Source organism: Salminus brasiliensis, chromosome 8 (genome assembly GCF_030463535.1).
Source record: "Salminus brasiliensis chromosome 8, fSalBra1.hap2, whole genome shotgun sequence".
Lineage (NCBI taxonomy): Eukaryota > Metazoa > Chordata > Actinopteri > Characiformes > Bryconidae > Salminus > Salminus brasiliensis.
Window position 1 is genome coordinate 41,347,119 of NC_132885.1, and position 17,801 is coordinate 41,364,919.

General features: G+C 47.8%; 1 protein-coding gene across 2 annotated transcripts in view; it reads right to left on the reverse strand.

Moving 5' to 3' along the window:
* Nucleotides 1-11,321, reverse strand: part of plekhm3 (pleckstrin homology domain containing, family M, member 3) — a 44,315-nt gene extending 32,994 nt beyond the window's left edge. Inside the window, exons 1-4 of one of the 2 annotated variants that reach the window (XM_072686613.1) lie at nt 11,276-11,321; nt 8,059-8,967; nt 3,242-3,885; nt 2,780-3,065 (exon numbers count right to left, since the gene is read on the reverse strand). In XM_072686613.1, coding sequence (XP_072542714.1) covers nt 2,780-3,065; nt 3,242-3,885; nt 8,059-8,512 — 1,384 coding nt within the window. In that variant the 5' untranslated portion in view covers nt 8,513-8,967; nt 11,276-11,321. Of the gene's footprint in view, nt 1-2,779; nt 3,066-3,241; nt 3,886-5,937; nt 6,087-8,058; nt 8,968-11,275 lie in introns of those variants that run through there. The other variant, XM_072686614.1, reaches the window with a different exon arrangement.
* Between the last annotated feature and the right edge of the window lie 6,480 nt (nt 11,322-17,801).

Genomic DNA, 17,801 nt, shown 5'->3' on the forward strand with positions numbered 1-17,801 from the left:
CAGAACCTCTTTAGAGCTCTTTGGAACCCACTCCCACTCTCTCACTAATGTATGGAAGATACAGACTGTAGGTGTGGGCGATATGGTAAAAAAAAATGAAACATCATGATCTTTAAAGATGCAATATTAATCACAATCTTTTGACATGCAGACAAAATGCAGCAATAGTGAGATTCTTAGAAACTGCTGTTCAAATACTGTCCCATACTGAGTACAGTGATTTAGACCCCAATGTCCAGTTGGTCAGTGTTATTGAAGCACTGTGGACACCCACGATATGCTCGCTTATATTTGCACGATTTAGATAAAATACCGTTATTTCGCCCATCCCTAGCAGACTGCACAGCTAGGAGCTTGATTTTATACACCTGTAGCAATAGGGTTGGATGTAAGACCTCAATTCAATGACTATATGGACAGACATATTCGGGACACACCTCTTAGTGTATCCACATTAGGGTTACCAGCCCTTTTCGGGCGATTTGAAACAAGCCTGCATTACAGGACGCTGCGCAAATTGCACCCCGCACCCTGCACCATTTACCGTCCCAAACAGCTTCTGAAGAGGCACTAATAACAGAGGACACCACGAAAGCCCTGCTCGTCCTCAATTCCTCAACTCTCACTTGAAAGACACCATGCTCAGTGAAAGTCCCCGAAAACACCATCCCGCATGGAAAGTGGTGCGACTGCCCAAGAAGTTTAAAAGAGCAGAGGAAGGGAGAAAGCACATCAAATAAGATTGGAAGGGAAAGAGGAAGGTGGACGCTTAATGAGACGCCTGGAGAAGAAAGGAACAAAGGAGCGTGCAAGCAAGGGAGCAGAATGTGAGCGGGAGAAGGACAAGGGAGAAAGAATGAAGGCAGAGAGAGAGAGAGAGAGAGAGAGAGAGAGAGAGAGAGAGAGAGAGGGAGAGTATTCATGATAGAACAGACTAGTATCCAACTGTTCTTCTTTTTCCTCTACACCGACACCTCTCATTCACCACACAAAAAAAAAGCCCTGAATCGACGAATCAAACAATTAGGCTCCAAACTGATCGGAGCATCCAGGGCCCCTTTGATTCTCCAAGTGCTGCTTTAGACTGGGGGCCAATTATCGTCAGGTGCCTGCTCCCCTTGTTTGGTAAGGCTTTTGAAATCCCCTGCATTTAAAGACGGTACCCAGTTGGGACAAGCAAGAAGGATTTGTACCGTTTTCGGAGGAAGGTGGAAACTCCACCAGGGTTGAAGGTACCACTCAAGACTCAAATGGTACCAAAACGGAGTCAAACCTACGTCCCAATACTCCAATATCTGAATCCCGAGTTAAAGGGGGAAAGCCCTCGCGTCCCCGGGGTCCACCTAACCTTTTGAAGCTCGCCACAACAGAGCCAACCGCCGCTACCGCAGGCGGACAGCAGAAGGCTATGAATAAGGCCGCGCTGACGTGAAGGAAAACATAAACAAAAACAAGCAGCGTATGGAGAGTCAGGGGGTGGTGGGACGTGGTGGGACAGCGGTCATTTGGCAAATTACAGACCAGCAGTGAGGATTCACCGCCGGCTTTGTAAGGCGGATGCTCGATTGTTTGCGTAATAGAAAAAGCATTTGGCGCGGCCTTGGTGGTGTGCGCCGCCTCGGTTGACCAAAGTTAAAAAGGCATGGTGCTCAGTGATGTCATGGGGGGGGTGAAACAATGGAAAAGTTCTTGAGGGCTTCACAGGTCAAGCAACTGGCTGGGACGACCTGATAAGACAACTGCAATGTACAAGCGTGGAGCGATGCAGTGGGGGCCTCCCCCTGACCGTGATCGGTCCTAATCCCCTACTTGTTCATTCTGAGACCTCCTCCAGAGTGCCATTGGTCCTGACCACATTTGCATTCGTTCGGAGACCTCCCCTTGACTGTGACTGGTCCTAAATACCTTCTCATTAGTTCTGAGACCTCCCCCTGACTGTGACTGGTCCTAATCCCCTACTCGTTAATTCTGAGACCTCCTCCAGAGTGCCACTGGTCCTAGTCACCTTCCTGTTAGTTTTGAGATCTCTCCCTGACTGCAACTGGTCCTAATCCCAACCTTGTTAATCCCACGACCTCCCCCTGCCTGTGATTGGTCCTGACTACCTTCGCATGAGTTCTGAGACCTCCCCCTGACTGTGATTGGTCCTGACCACCTTCTCATTAGTTCTGAGACCTCCCCCTGACTGTGACTGGTCCTAATCCCCTACTCGTTAATTCTGAGACCTCCTCCAGAGTGCCATTTGTCCTAGTCACCTTCCTGTTAGTTTTGAGATCTCTCCCTGACTGCAACTGGTCCTAATCCCAACCTCATTAATGCCACGACCTCCCCCTGCCTGTGATTGGTCCTGACCACCTTCGCATTAGTTCTGAGACCTCCCCCTGACTGTGACTGGTCCTAATCCCCTACTTGTTAATTCTGAGACCTCCTCTAGAGTGCCATTGGTCCTAGTCACCTTCCTGTTAGTTTTGAGATCTCTCCCTGACTCCAACTGGGCCTAATCCCAACCTTGTGATTGGTCCTGACCACCTTTGCATTAGTTGAGACCTCCCCCTGACTGTGACTGGTCCTACTCACCTTCTTGTCAGTTCCCTTCCCCCCCGGCTGTACCAGTTCCAACCTCGACAATCTGCACTAACCAAATGGAACAGCACATCTTCCATTGCTGAAAGGTGTACTTGAGGAACAACCTCAGTACCTTTATACATGAAGAACCCAGGTACTTCAAGAACCCACCTATGAGGCAGCCTGAAAAATAAGCCAAATAAATACTACTAACCTGCACATCTGAAGCTCTGGGCAGTCAGGCCCTTCTCCACAGCCAAGCAGGTGAGGATGCTAAGGAAGCTGGTAGTGACGGACTGCCGTTTAGCCCTGTGGGCCTCCTTCTGCCAGCGCTCTCGTGTCGGCTTGCTCCTCATCAGCACTCCCGGGGGAGCTAGCTGATGGCTGCTCTCTCCTTGTGGCCTCTTGGCAGCCACAGCCGTGCGCAGGGCCTCCACCCAATCCTGGGCCTTGGCTTCACTCTCTGCCCGTAGACGAAGCACCTCATCGGGGAAGATGGCCTGGATGCAGGGATAGGCAATGTTAACCATTACTCTAGATTAATGCCGTAGTTGCCCCCACCCCCAGGAGTCAAGTCTGGTAAGGCAGGAAATTTGGGAGGAAACACTGGACAAGCAGGTGTCTACAAAGTTTTGGACACACGATGTACATGCCAAGCAAACATGCCCATCCCTACCTGGAAGCGGGCACAGTTGCCACCATCTGCCTCATCCCGCTGCACAGCTAGGCAGGAAGCCAGAGGGTACTTGAGCACCGGTTCATGGACGGGGCCTCTGCCTTCAGTGGGGAAGGCCTGCAGCTGGGTGCGACTGAGTACAAAGGTGAAGGCGCTCCAGTTGTTGAGGTCACTGAGCTGATACAGGAGGCCGGCCTTAAGGACATCGGCACATCGCTGGGTGAACAGGGGAAGGGCCGTGGGACGGATGAGAGGACGCGGGGTGGCCGAATCTGGATCAGGCTCGCGAGGTGCAGGAGGTTCCCCCTGACCGTGGGGCGGACGGGCGGCCAGGACGCGCTCCCAGAGGAGCCGACGCCACTCCAGCGCCTCCCACTGGCAGGGGGCGCGCAGCTGCAGGCGGGTGCTGTTGAAGAAGAGGGCCTGCAGCACTCTGCCATCCTGTGGGTGCGGTGCGCCCACGCCCTGGCAGTGCGACAGGGACAGGGCAGCACACAATTGCCTGTTCCCACTGCTGTCCAGGCTATAGAGGCGCAGTTCGCAGGGAGTGAGCTCCACGTGGCAGGCACTCCAGCGGCCCCACGGACCCTCCCTCTGCTCCAACGTGCCCTGCTTGACGAGGCTGGGGCTACTCTCCTTGTTGGCTAGGGAAACAAAAGGTGAGGAAGAGAGAGAGGGAGAGAGAGATGACTGCAAATGAAATAGTGAAGCATTCAGCAACGTTTTCTAATAAACACGCATGACTGACAGCCCTCCATCACTGGTGAACAAAATTTGCTTCTGTTACCATGGCAACGCACACAGCCTTGAGACACAGAAGTTGAGAGAGAGAGAGAGAGAGCTGCAGTTGCGATATCACAAATCTTTAGGGATTGGTCAGGGGTATGCTGATGTAAACCTGAGCCACCTTTAGGACCGCCCATTTTACATGGAGAGGAGAGCATTACTGGTGAAATCCAGCAGATGCTTTTAGGACTTCGGGAAGATCTTCACAAGACATGCTTTGCATATTTACACTGGGGGCCCTGAGGAGCCAGAGTACCAGGCTACAGGAATCACAGATCTTCTCAATCGATGAATCTCATCTCACACGCCACCAGAAGCCCGTTCATCAATTTGCAGCGCCATCTGAAGGATCCTGAGGTTACTACCACCTAAAACTTCCAACGTGAACAATGTTTTTGGCCGGGGAGCTTCTTTAAGCCTACATACGAGTTTATCGTTGGATGGTTGTACTTCCTTGCTCCTGAAGTTCTCAAGATTGCATTTGAAGAACCGATATGACCTTTAAACTGTCGGATGCTGATCGATTTCCAAGTCACAGTCTGGTAGACTCATCAATGAGAGTTATGAAAATCACTGACGATTGTGCAAAGCAAGTAGAAAAGGCCTGATAGTTGATGGATTAATTAGTTAATAAAAAAAAAAGATCAGTTGTTGCCCTGTAATTAATTATTCACTAGCTCCCACATCATATTACTGGAAGCATCTTCGGTAGAAACTCTAATGTATGATTATCGCCAGGCGAATGGACTGGACGGTGGACAAGGCAAGCTGCCAACAGAGCACTACTTTGTCTACAATTTCCTTACCAACAATCGCATCACCCTCCAGGCACATTCCCATCAATTACACTCATGTCACATCAACAGTAGAAGGCCTAAATGGTTCCTGTGCAGCTGTAACCCAGTCACTACCCGGTCACTACCCGGTCACTTTCTCAGCTAAACACCAGAGACTGCCAACTTTCGGATGACTCCTCTTGGTCGGGCTGCTGAGGAACACCGCTGAGGAACTCCTCTCTCCGATAATGATACAACACAGATGCTCACGTTGGCTGGTGAAGGATGATATTTTTGCTACGCGATAGCAGCTCGCCGAGTCGTGTCAAAAAGCTCTCTCGCAAGAATTCCCTGTGACCTCAGCAGGAAGAAACATCATTGTTTGCAGGGCCACTGTGCAAACACCGCAGCCCAGGAGCGACCCCTAATCTGGGGCACTCCTTTTCAGCCCTTCCTCTGTCTGCTCGGTTCTTTCACACACACTCCCTCCCTCTCCGTTATCTCCCTTCCTCTCTCCCTCCATGGCACCCTTCTTCTTCCCTACACTTCCTCGGCCGGGGCACACGGGCAGGTTTCCTCTCGAGTCTAAGGATCGTGGTGGACGTTTGGAACTGGCACTAAAGGCTCCCGGCTCTCGGACACTCGACAGAGGTCCAAAGCAATGGCCCGAAAGTTGTTCTTGGGTCTCATCTCCAACGTAACAGGCGAAACTGTACCGTCCACATCCCGAGCGCTCATAATAGGCAGGCCCCTCCCTCTCGAGGCTGATAAACTACAGATACTGGGGGCTCGGCTAATTTGGGTCGGTTAAGGGGGCATCATCAGGTGCCAGGAGGGCTGCTGTGCTTCGGCCTTCTGGAATCCTGTTCTGGAGGCTGTGGGGCTTCTCTCTTTCTCGGTGCTTCAAAGGAACCCTTCTCAGAGGGTCACTATTAATTTCACGCTAGAAAAAAGAAGTGAGGCCTGCTGACATGACTCAATTAGCAAGTCGGCCGGCTCTGTCGGCCGGCACTTTAACAAGACCTGTTGAAAGTGCCGCTGAGTGGGCAAAACCTCGAGGGGTCACATTTAAAACCTGGGATAAAGATCTGTCGTACATACAAATGATGATCAAGTCACACAGATATGACTCACTGTGCTCCGAAATGAGAGACGGGGGAAGTAGGCGTGAAGTCCTGAAGCGCCCTGTGAGTAAGCCCATGAGTAAGCCCAGCGCTCTGAGCGGCAGGACTTGGCATAATCCAGACTGAGGTCAATCAGCAATTTCTATTCAAGATTAACAGTCATTGATCATCTTATCGAGTTCATGTAATTAATTAATTAACTTGGACCAATAAACATGCAAATCAGCAGGCACGCTCCATTGTGTTCCTGTCAAATGGAGTGTGTCCTGCTTGAGGGCTGCTAGATCACAATCAGCGGACGTTCTACGTTCTGCTTGCTTCGATTGCGCTGCTGTAACGAGCCTGACGTGATCCTCGGTCTAAAACAAGCAGACTTGCCGGCTTCCTGGTAAAACCACCAGCACGGCCACACAGCACATCCCAAGGGCTGTAATCAGTGGGCCAGGAGAAGAGGGCCCAGATGATGCAACGATAAACGCTGTTTTCAGCTTTTACACTGGACCTCCAGTGGATGTTCGGTCTATAGCCAGTCGGGTTGGGCGGTGTCCACTTTTTCGCCAAAAATAATACCGCGGTATACGGTATTCCCTCATCCTGCCTCCTTTCGAAATCCAAACATTGACCAAACCCAACGTTCAGTTCATTCAATAAATGTTCAATCGTCAATCTGATCATTACAAACTGCTCTGAATCAGGAGAGAGAAGCTGGTTAGCATTAGGGATGCACCGATCCGGCTTTTTCAGTCCTGATACCGATCCAGATACATAAACTTTGCATATCGGTCGATACCCGATACCGATCCAATACCATTTTTGGAAATACTGCAGTGTACCATGGTATTACCGCCTAATAGCCAGAGCTGTAAAGTCCAAACTCAGTCTAAGTCAGTCATGGTAGGCCTCAATTTGTTTAAACTTACCATAAACGTCACTTCGGTAAAATTTCAGTACGTCCAACCGTAACTTTGACGTTTATCGTAGGATTGATTGCCGTCGTTTCTAGAGGGTTTCGTTCCAGTCCATGGGTCCAATTAAAAAGGGTTAGCAACCAAGATATATGTAACCGAGCTCTTTCAACAAAACTGTTGTGAGGGGCGCTGCAGCGTCGTTTTCCTTCCTGCGGTAATCAACGGATCCATCAGCATTAGAAAGGCAAGGAGGGAATGCAAAAACAGGCTCTGGCTCCATTCGGTCACAGTCACTGGGGAAAGAAGGGGCATTGTACCGTGCGGTTCACGTCTACTTACCTCTTTACCTCCATACCCTCTTTTCTCCCACCTTCTCCAGCCTAGACTACATCAGATTTGGAATGGGAAGTGACAGGCATTACCAGGCAGGTGTAACGAAAAGTGCTCGGAGCGACACAAGTGCGGGTTTTCTCAGAGGGCTGCAATTAATCAATTGTATGTGAATGAGTGAGCACCGGACTACCCCGCCGAAATACCTTGAAGAAAGGTGACATTGCTTACATTAACGGCCGAACCGCGCCATACCGTGCAATTACCCTAATGAACAGTCAGCAGCGCTGGGGAAAAAGGACTCCATGCATTCTCCATGGATCCAGGCTGCCATCCCGGCCTTGCCTCGAGCTGACTAATGCCTTTTCACTCGTATGCTAATCCTCTTAATATCAGGGGTAATTGGGACTCACTCTTTCACAGCATTGTGCCCATTTTGTCACAGAATTGCATTATCCTACTATTACCTTCTTTGTCGAGGATCTCTTTCAAATTCAGATTTTGCGGCTTGCCCAAACAAATGAACACGGATACAAACAAACAAACGGACGCGTGCACGCGCACCACATCCAGGCGCTCGCCTCGACGAAACCGCTAATCAAACCTAATCAACTCGGCCCCATCCAGCAGCCCGTCCTCAATTTTTTCCGCCGGTGATAAAAAGAGAAAGCAGCCGAATAATTGTTACAAGCAGCAGGTGAGAGACAGTAAACAGGCCTGGAGACATAACAAAATGCAGGTGTGAGTGGGGCGGGGGGAAGGGGCGGGGGGGACACAATCAAAACATGGGAGGTTGGGGGATAATGGGAGGTAAAAGGGAATGAAGGATGCATCCTGTTAGCGTCCTGCTAACAGGTTGTCCTTGAAAGTACATAATTACGCAGAGTCCTCACCTTCCCTTTGGTCATTTAATGCCATGTTCTTGAGGGTGTTCTTGTCGACGGCTGGCACGCCGTTATCCGTGAAGGTTCGATAGTTGACGTCCGAGCGTGACCTGTTGTGTCCCCGCTTAAACCCCCCGCCAGAAGTGCTTGTGGAGTTGCCGTCCTTGGCGTGGGCCGCCAGATCGTTGGTAGAGCGGGCTCGGTTCCTCTTCCCATTCCTCAGGCCGAGCACGCTGAAGGAGGAGGTCTGCTCGGCCCAGGCTAGGTTGCGAGGCGATATCTCCGACTGTTCCCCGGTAAGCAAGCCCCATACCCCACTGGAGCTCAGCTTGTCCAGAGCGGAAACCTCCTTCAACTTGGGCGGCCGGACTTGCCCATCGTCTTGACCGCCATCCAGGCAGTGCAAGTACTCCTCGGTCGCCTCGAGGGCCGGGCTGATGTCTTCCACCTCCAAGCCCTCCATCACCTCCACGGCCTACGCAGCAGAGAGGGGGCAGACGGGTTGCTTATGTGCGCGAGCCTGGGAAGGAGAGGATCCAGAGGCCTCAAGGCAACACAGATGGAACATCTGCTGTCTGAGGCCAAGAGGAAGCCTGGCAAAACCCCGATGCTCCTCGAAGGCTAGAATCCCTTCCAGGATAAACAAGAGCTCTTTAAGACGACGCCGTTAATCAGGCAGCTGAAGAGGCATGGCTTGTTGGGCCAACCGTCGATGTCTGTGCTAGGCTAAGCAAAGGAAAGCTGGAGGGCTACAAATGCTTGGCAGTCATGGCACTGTTTAACCTAGGTGGGGCCTCACGTTCACAGATTCCTGGGTGTCAAGTAAATCACTCAGGTCGAGTCAGGCGGCGGCAATCCCTGAATGAAAGGAAATCAAGCATGGCACAAGGAGCAGTGGTCCCCCCGGGCATCAACATCCTGCATCGAGACAAATAACGAGATAATGTAAGAATCTCAGACCATATCAATAACACTTCTATGTTGTTATGATGACACCAGACTAACCAGAGATATAAGGAGATAAAAACAACGTACAAGGGTTTTCGTGCACCAATTCAGGATTTTTTTATATATTTATTTAAGCCGAATGCCAGACTGGGATTTCTTCACACCTCTGACTCAACAGAGAATGCAGACTTTACCTGAGCTGGTTGTGGATGCAGAATCGGATGTTCTCCCTCCACTTACCAAGCTGACCACGGGTAAGGTTCTCCGGTTTCTCCACGGCGCAATGGTTGTTGCCTTGTCTCTCCTCGGTTTCCCCCTCTCCCACACTGACATCGATTTCCCCTGTCTTTCGCTCTCTGACTCAGGGTCTTTCACTTTCTTAAGGCCATGCATTATTTAGAGGGTCTTACATCACTTCTGACCAATGCCAGGGCGGCACACTCAGCATCCCCGGGGTGAGTATGAGAAAACAGGGATGTGGATTAATGGATACGGGACGGGCTCTACAGCCCATGAGTGTCTGTATTCCTGTATTCCAGACTACCCGTCAGAAGAGGACGCACGATCCTCCTTGCTAGGGATCCTCTAGGAAAAAACAAGTGCCACACCACAGTAAACACGTCTGACCCCAACAAGGTGACGCTGAATGATGAAGGAGTACTGGTGCCAGCTTCTGAAGGCTGCAGCCAAATTGCGTCTTGGCAGTAGACGCCGTCGGTGCATTAACAGCATTCGACAGCGGCTCTCGGACAGATCTGCTGGCTCCGGACTGATCGGTTATATTAGAGCCGTAGTAGCCGTGTTCTGACCTCCCCTTACCGATGAGCCAATGTGACAGAGATGCAGAGGCACTTTTCTATTTTTAGCCTTTTCACAGCAGGCACTACCACTTGCCACACGAGGCACGGACAAAGCAGAGGCCCAGGCGAAGAGAAATCGCTGGTGCCGGTGTCTGGTGCTGCTTTTTTGAACTAAACAGCCTAATCTGGGCTGGACCACCTGGTTCTTCTGATCTTAAATATGCAGAAAATTAATGAACAATAAATTATTATAATAAATATTAATCATAATACATTCGGCAGTACTGTGCAAAACTTGTCAGGCACCTGAAAAACAATATTTAAATAATATATTACACTAAATCGACCCCCTTAAATCGTGGCAGGGTACAGAATAGCCCCCAGGGCCAAATCAGCAGAGCATAAGACTCTTAACACAGGGTCATGGGTTCGAGCCTCACCTCAGAGCCCCACTTACACCACTGGGTTATTGATCACAAGGCTGTTAGGTCCCTTCGCCTTACTCCTTCGAAGATGCTGTAGCATGGCTGACCCTTCTGACAAGGACAGAAATATTATATAGAAGTGTAACTATTATTATTTATGTATTACAAGGCACTGAATACACTGTATTATTGATCCTTTTCCAATGGGCCTCGATTTAGGCATATTTAGCTTGGCTTTGACAGGCCCAATGATAATTAAAATGCTAAAATGATTGATATCATACTAATTTTTATATATTTAGTATTATATACTTCATATTTAGTAACTAACTATGCATTTTCCTATTTATTAACAGCCTAGCTGTCATGTTATGGCCTGTGACTTGCAGCTGAGCTGCTGAGCTCATTCGTAATAGCATGCTGACTAATGAATAATTGTTATATTAAGCATTTATTTGCATAAATAATTACTTTAGAGTCTAACTGAGAGATTTGCAGCAGTGAATTTAGCTAATTAGCAACGCATTGCTGTGTTTGAGACAGTTTGTGGACAGTAGGAACGTCTTCCTACAGCCTGTTTGGGGAATTCTCCGTTCCACCTTAAATAGCGCATTAGTTCCATTCAGGAGCCTGCGGCTCCTGAATGGAACTAATGCGCTATTTAAGGTGGAACGGAGAATTCCCAAATAGAAGATAAAGGAAGATAAAAGTGGACTATTTTTATTTAGTTATTAAAATATAGCCTAAATAAACACGTAGGTTTATTATATCTGACTTATGCACCGTTCAGCTAATTTCTTAAGTGATGTTTACAACCAACACATCTGTGCTAACGTTAGCCGGTTAGCTTAGCTTAGCGATGCAGCAGCAGCAGCAGCAGCAGGCTGTCACGAACATCCTTGGACAATGACATTCGCTCCCCATAAATAACACGCAGTCAGCACCTCTCCACCCGCCTACGTGACCCCAAACAACACAGCAATAAAAATAAGACTAGTCGAAATGTCCAGTTTTCTCATTTATCCGCTTAAAATCTGTAAAATAATGACTCACCTGAATCTGTTTACATACTGTCACAGCCAGGTCCTCCGGCGCCGGAGGGAACCGAAGCCACCGCGGGAAGGTTCCGCTTGTTTTCGCGCTGAAGCGAGCGTGTCCAAAAGTATTTGGACGCTGTTGTTATTATTATTATTATTTTTTAATTACATTAATCGACATTTAAGCCACTGTCCGTTTCAGGTGATGCTCTAGTTTCCTCAGAACAGAGCATTTCAGGTCAGACCACGCTGAATGGGGCTTTGTGATTATATGGGGCTTTATAATTAGGATTATAGAAATAAAAGTGCAATTTAGTACAATTGTGGAGTACATTAAAGTACTTAAAGTACTAAAAGTACTGTGATTGTGATGATCACATAAGAACTGCTGTAAACCACAGTGCTTTGAGGATTGGCAGTTAAAGGGGAAGTTCACAGATCAGTCAAAACTTCCTCATAATTACAGGAATGAGACGCAAACACAGTCATGCAGAGGGGTTTAGTCTAAAATGCTCTGTCGGAGAGAAATTTACCAAGTCAGAATGGTGTTGAATGGTGGTGAATGGAACCAGACGCCTGAACCGCTAAATGCTCGCTTAGCTCAAAGTTGTTACACCAGTTATGTATGAATAGGCAGCCTGATCCTAAAAACACCACAGTTTTCTGGTTTAAGTTGTATTTATGTGCTTATGTGCTTATATATTTATATATGAATTCATGGTGGAGGGATACATGATGGGTGATGTGTAGCAAAATAGTCCAAAAAAAGATTTAGACGAGTATAGGTTCACTGCACGACTCCATTGATGAAGGCATGGTTTGGGCTCATTTTCTGGAGAATGCAGTGCCCTTACACCTCGTTTGGCAACATGCCATCATTTGTTCAGGATTTGGTGATTCAGTTTTTTAGACTTTAATCGTAATAAAGCCAATAAATGGACATTATGAAAACACGTCCAGCTTAGGAACACAAACAAAACTAGGGAGTGCAGTTTCTGCTGAAATTTTAAGTGTAATTGCGGTTCAGCAGTGATGGCGGTGACAAACATTTGGCCCAAAAGATGGTTGGTGCAAAAGCTTTTCATTTAACATATGAACCGTGTCCACAAACTTCTGGCTAAAATGTGGGGTGCCAGAACCTTTGCTCAATAGCCCATCCAATACATTTGGATAAAAGAGCTGTGTCCACAAACTTTTGGCAAAATTCTGGAGTGCCAAAACTATTGGCCAAAAGATGGTTTGTCTAAAAGCTCATTTAATACATTTGGGTAACAGACTTGTGTCCACAAACTTTTGCCCAAAAGCTCATCCAATACACTTGGGTAGTAGAACTGTGTCCAAAAACTTTTGGCTAAATTCTGAAGTGTCAAAACTATTGGACCAAAACCTTATTAAATACTTTTGGGTAACAGACCCTACTAGCCAAGCTCATTCAATACGCTTGGCTAGTAGAACTGTGTCCAAAAACTTTTGGCTAAATTCTGAAGTGTCAAAACTATTGGCCAAAAGATGGTTTGTCCAAAAGATCAGCCAATACCTTTGGGTAACAGACTTGTGTCCACAAACTTCTGGCTAAAATGTGGGGTGCCAAAACCTTTGCTGTTTAGCCCATCCAATACATGTGGGTAATAGAGCTGTGTCCACAAACTTTTGTCTAAATTCTATAGTGCCAAAACTATTGGGCAAAATATGACTTGTCCAAAAACTCATTGAATACCGTAAAGTAACAGACTTGTGTCCACAAACTTTCTGCTAAAATGTGGGGTGTCAGAACCTTTGCTCAATAGCTCACCCTGTACGTTTGGCTAGTACAGCTGTGTCCACAAACTTTTGTCTAAAATCTGGAGTGTCAAAACTACTGGCCAAAAGATGGTTTGTCCAAAACCTTATTAAATACCTTCGGGTAACAGACATGTGTCCACAAACTTTTGCCCAAAAGCTCATCCAATACGCTTGGCTAGTAGAACTGTGTCCACAAACTTTTGGCTAAAAGGTGGCATCAATTCTCTGGCCCAGCAACTGCTCGGACGGCAGCGCACCCGGATCGGTGAGCTGACCTGTGGGGTATCGTTGGCTACTTGACTGACCTTTAATCGCTGTAAGGGCTGAACTGCAGCTGCTGCAGATTTGCCTGGACATCATTAAGACTCTTTCTGACAGTGATGAGGCTGGACCAGGGGGGGGGTTGTTCGGAGGGGTCAGACGAGGGGATAGGTCTGAGGCAGCGGTGCTTGACGCTAGGCCGTCGTCCATTGTCCAGTTCCCTCGCAGGAAGAGAAACATTATTCGAGTCTCTTTCAGGCCCCAGTGGAGAAATACAGTAATTATGATGGGGGTTCGTTTAAACCTGCAAACTCGACCCCCCCCACCCACTCCCTCCACCCCCAAGCCCCACCCCCATGCACACACACACAGCCCCCTTTCTGTGAGCTCATTGTCTTGGTTCGTTAAAAAAAAGAGGCTCCTCTAATGAAGGACGTGGAGGCCCCGGCTAATGGCCTCAAATAAGTTCCTCTCTGGGCCATTGTTTGCGGGATAATAGCGATGGGAGCCCCCAGCTGGAAACCCACGGACGCCATATTGCGCCTGACCCACATAGAGGCGCGCACAAACTCGCTAAATGCTAATGCGCGCCACAATCTGCCCCCCGCCAAACCACCCCCAACCCCCACCCCCCCTTCCAAACCCCTCTAACTGAGAGTGCATTAATGGTGTCGGCAACTGGGCAGGAGTGCAGGGAAAAAAAAAAGGAGGGGGGGGGGGCTTTTCAAACGGTCGCCAGATTACAAAGGGGGTCAAGGCCCTCGAAGCTGAGATGGCATTATGGGGAAATGAATGAGGAAATATGAAACGCTAATCTCTCGAAATTCAACATTTACGCAGCCCGGCGTTTGACCCCGGTGTTTCCTGTTGAACTCATGAGCAATCATCGCGTCATACCAACCTGTGCAGAGTGATCAACAGGGACCTGTTGGCACCATGCCTCCTAATGCCAGGCGTGGGCTAGAAGGATATACATACCCCCCCCCCCACACCAAGAAGCATTGAGCAGGGGGATCAAATCTTTTTAAATACCCGTCCAAATACTTTTGTCCATGTAGTGTATGTTGGTTAGAACAGCACAGGCTGGCTACCGACCTCTTTGTGCTCACTGGGTTGATTCTGAAGGTTGTGGGTTTAAAACCCACGAGTTTCGGAATGAGTGTAGGCAGTACAGTCAGATAGTACTAATGTTTTGGCACCTCACATTTTGGACAAAAGACGTACCGGATGAGCTTTTGAACCTACCATGGTTTGGGCAAACGTTTTGGCCCCTTTGTGAAAACCTTATGGACACACATATATTAGATAAGCTTTTCTTTTGGCACCTCATATTTTGGACAAAAGTTTGTGGACATAGCTCTATTACAAAGAGAACACTAGTTTGTATGCACCAGCGAAGCCTGTCTTTTCTTTTTTTTTGTGGTGCACTCCAAGATTTAACCATCTGCCAAAACCCGTCAGGCCTCATTTCTTAACTTCCATTACAAGTCAAAGGGTAATTTCCATATTTCCATATACCTATATTTCCATACCTGCCTCAACTGCCAGAGATATTCTGCAAGAGAAGCTCTTCAAACCACTGCTGTGGAACCAGTCGGAGCTGCTTTTAGCCCATCAAAACTAGCAAATAATCACGGCCTTAGCTGAAATCGCTTATTTGTCATCAGAGTATCAATAACAGACAATGCAAGCACATATAACGGCATCATTCATAAGCAGAACGCCCCACAGAATGAAGAGGAAACCAGTGCCAGTGGTTTTCGGGGACGGTTTATCTACAGGAGCATTTCACCAAAGAATCGAATGACCATGATTGACCACTGATCCCACTTAGGAGTGGTTTGATTATGATTATGAATAATAATAATAATAATAATAATAATATAGTGTAAATCAAGAGCTCTGGCCTTCGCCATCAACAGATCTCAACCCAGTTAAACGTCTATGGGAGATTATGGACTGACTGGTGTGTTGGTAAGTGCTCTCCACCACCATCACCATCCTGTGCCGCATCAGAGGCTGTGGTGTCGGTGCCAGCTTGTGTATATTTACAGATTATCCCAAATTTTCGCTAAAATGTGGGGTTCCAAAACTTTTGCTCAAAAGCTCATCCAATATGTTTGGCTTGTGGAGCTGTGTCCACAAACTTTTGGCCAAAATATGGTTTGTCTAAAAGCTCATTCAATACATTGGGATAACAGACTTGTGTCCACAAACTTTTCGTTAAAATGTGGGGTGCCAGAACCTTTGCTCGACAGCCCATCCAATACATTTGGGTAATAGAGCTGTGTCCACAAACTTTTGGCTAAAAATTGTGTTTTGAGTGCCAAAACTACTGGCCAAAAGATGGCTTGTCCAAAAACTCATTCAATACTTTTGGGCAACAGACTTGTGTCCACAAACTTTTGCCCAAAAGTTCATCCAATAAGCTTGGCTAGTAGAACTGTGTCCACAAACTTTTGTCCAAAAGCTCATCCAATACGTTTGGCTAGTGAAGCTGTGTCCACAAAGTTTTGGCAAAATTCTGGAGTGCCAAAACTATTGGCCAAAAGATAGTTTGTCTAAAAGCTCATTCAATACATTTGGGGAACAGACTTGTGTCCACAAACTTTTGGCCAAAAGCTCATCCAATTCACTTGGGTAGTAGAACTGTATCCACAAACTTCTGGCTAAAATGTGGGGTTCCAAAACCTTTTCTCATAAGCTCATTCAATACGTTTGGCTGGTGGAGCTGTGTCCACAAACTTTTGGCAAAATTTTGGAGTGCCAAATCTATTGGCCAAAAGAGGGTGTGGTATCCCACTGTGAGCGCCAGGGCCTTCAGAGAAGGTGTGTGTCTCTCTCCCTCTCTCTCTCTCTCTCTCTCTCTCTCTCTCCCTCGCTCTCTCTGTATTTTGATTACGTCCTCCTGCACTGATGACTAAATTATGATTGGGTTTAAGGATGGCAGGGCTTTCATCTGCTCAGTGTTGTTCCGCGCTCTCCTCTCCAACACAAAAGGGCCTCCACCTCAGCTCCGCTCGCTTTTGAAGAGTAGAGTGTCTCTGTGGTCCCCATGGAAACCACGAAGAGAGAGAGAGGGAGGGAGGGCGGGAGAGAGAGAGGGAGAGAGAGAGAGAGGTAGAGAAGATCCAAAAGTGATGCAAAAAAAAGGCGATTCTGGAGACGAGTGGGAACTATGGATTCTACCAGGGGTCAAACCAGGGGTTCTCGATTCGGTGAAGTGAGCAATGTTGCCTTGGACCTCTTTGACGAGGGTCAGTTCGTTATGTCCAGAGGTTGAAGCATCTCCTAAATTGACCTGCGCAGAGTGATCAACAGGGACCTGTTGGCACCATGCCTCCTAATGCCAGGCGTGGGCTAGAGCTCAGCCAATACCTTTGGGTAACAGACTTGTGTCCACAAACTTTTGCCCAAAAGCTGAGCACACCGAGGGGTATAAAGTCCCCCCAGAAGCACTGAACAGGGGGATCAACTCTTTTTAAATACCCGTCCAAATACTTTTGTCCATTTAGTGTATGTTGGTTAGAACAGCACTGGCTGGCTCCTGACCTTTTTGCGCTCACTGGGTTGATTCTGAAGGTTGTGGGTTCAAAACCCACGAGTTTTGGAATGAGTGTAGGCAGTACAGTCAGAAGCTGTGTCCACAAAGTTTTGGCAAAATTCTGGAGTGCCAAAACTATTGGCCAAAAGATGGTTTGTCTAAAAGCTCATTTAATACATTTGGGTCACAGACTTGTGTCCACAAACTTTTGCCCAAAAGCTCATCCAATACACTTGGGTAGTAGCAAATCTCTCTCTCTCTCTCTCTATATATATATATATATATATATAAGGCTTGTTGAGGGCTCCAGGTCGGCAGTGGGTCGAGGTGGTTGGAGTAGGGTCAGACCGCAAACCGAGGCTCATCAATTAAACGTCTATTCGGACTAAGTTCGGGTTCCAACCCAGCGCCCCCTGCTGCATATGGGGATGCATAGCTGCAGACCAGTCGGAGTGCCCATGTTGAGATCTGACCATGGTAGGTCAGGTGTGTGTGCTGTTTACCTGTGGGAAGCGATGGCACCAGGATGCACTCTGGGAAGAAGGCGAGGGGGTGGAGGCAGTATGACACTCAGGGTAATGTTCTGCTGGGGAATCTTGGGATGCTATGGAAACCAGCCATGAGGAAATACCGGTATGGGCATTGATAGAGTTACAGCATTGATACACTATTTTGACAAAAGTATTGGGACACCTGCTCGTTTGTCAGATCAAGGGCATTAAAAAAAGAGTTTGTCCTGTATTATCCTGGGGGGGTGGGGGTCTTTTTTCTATTCTATTGGCAGTACTTCTCACTTCTCTCTACAGGGACTAGACAAGCTGTGTGTGTGCATTTGCACCTTTGTGTCAAGTATGGGTGCAACTTCCAGTAGCTGAAAGAAGTCTTTAGAAGGGGTGTCCACAAACAATTGGACATTTGGTGTATTTTTGCATGTATAAACATACAATAACTTCAT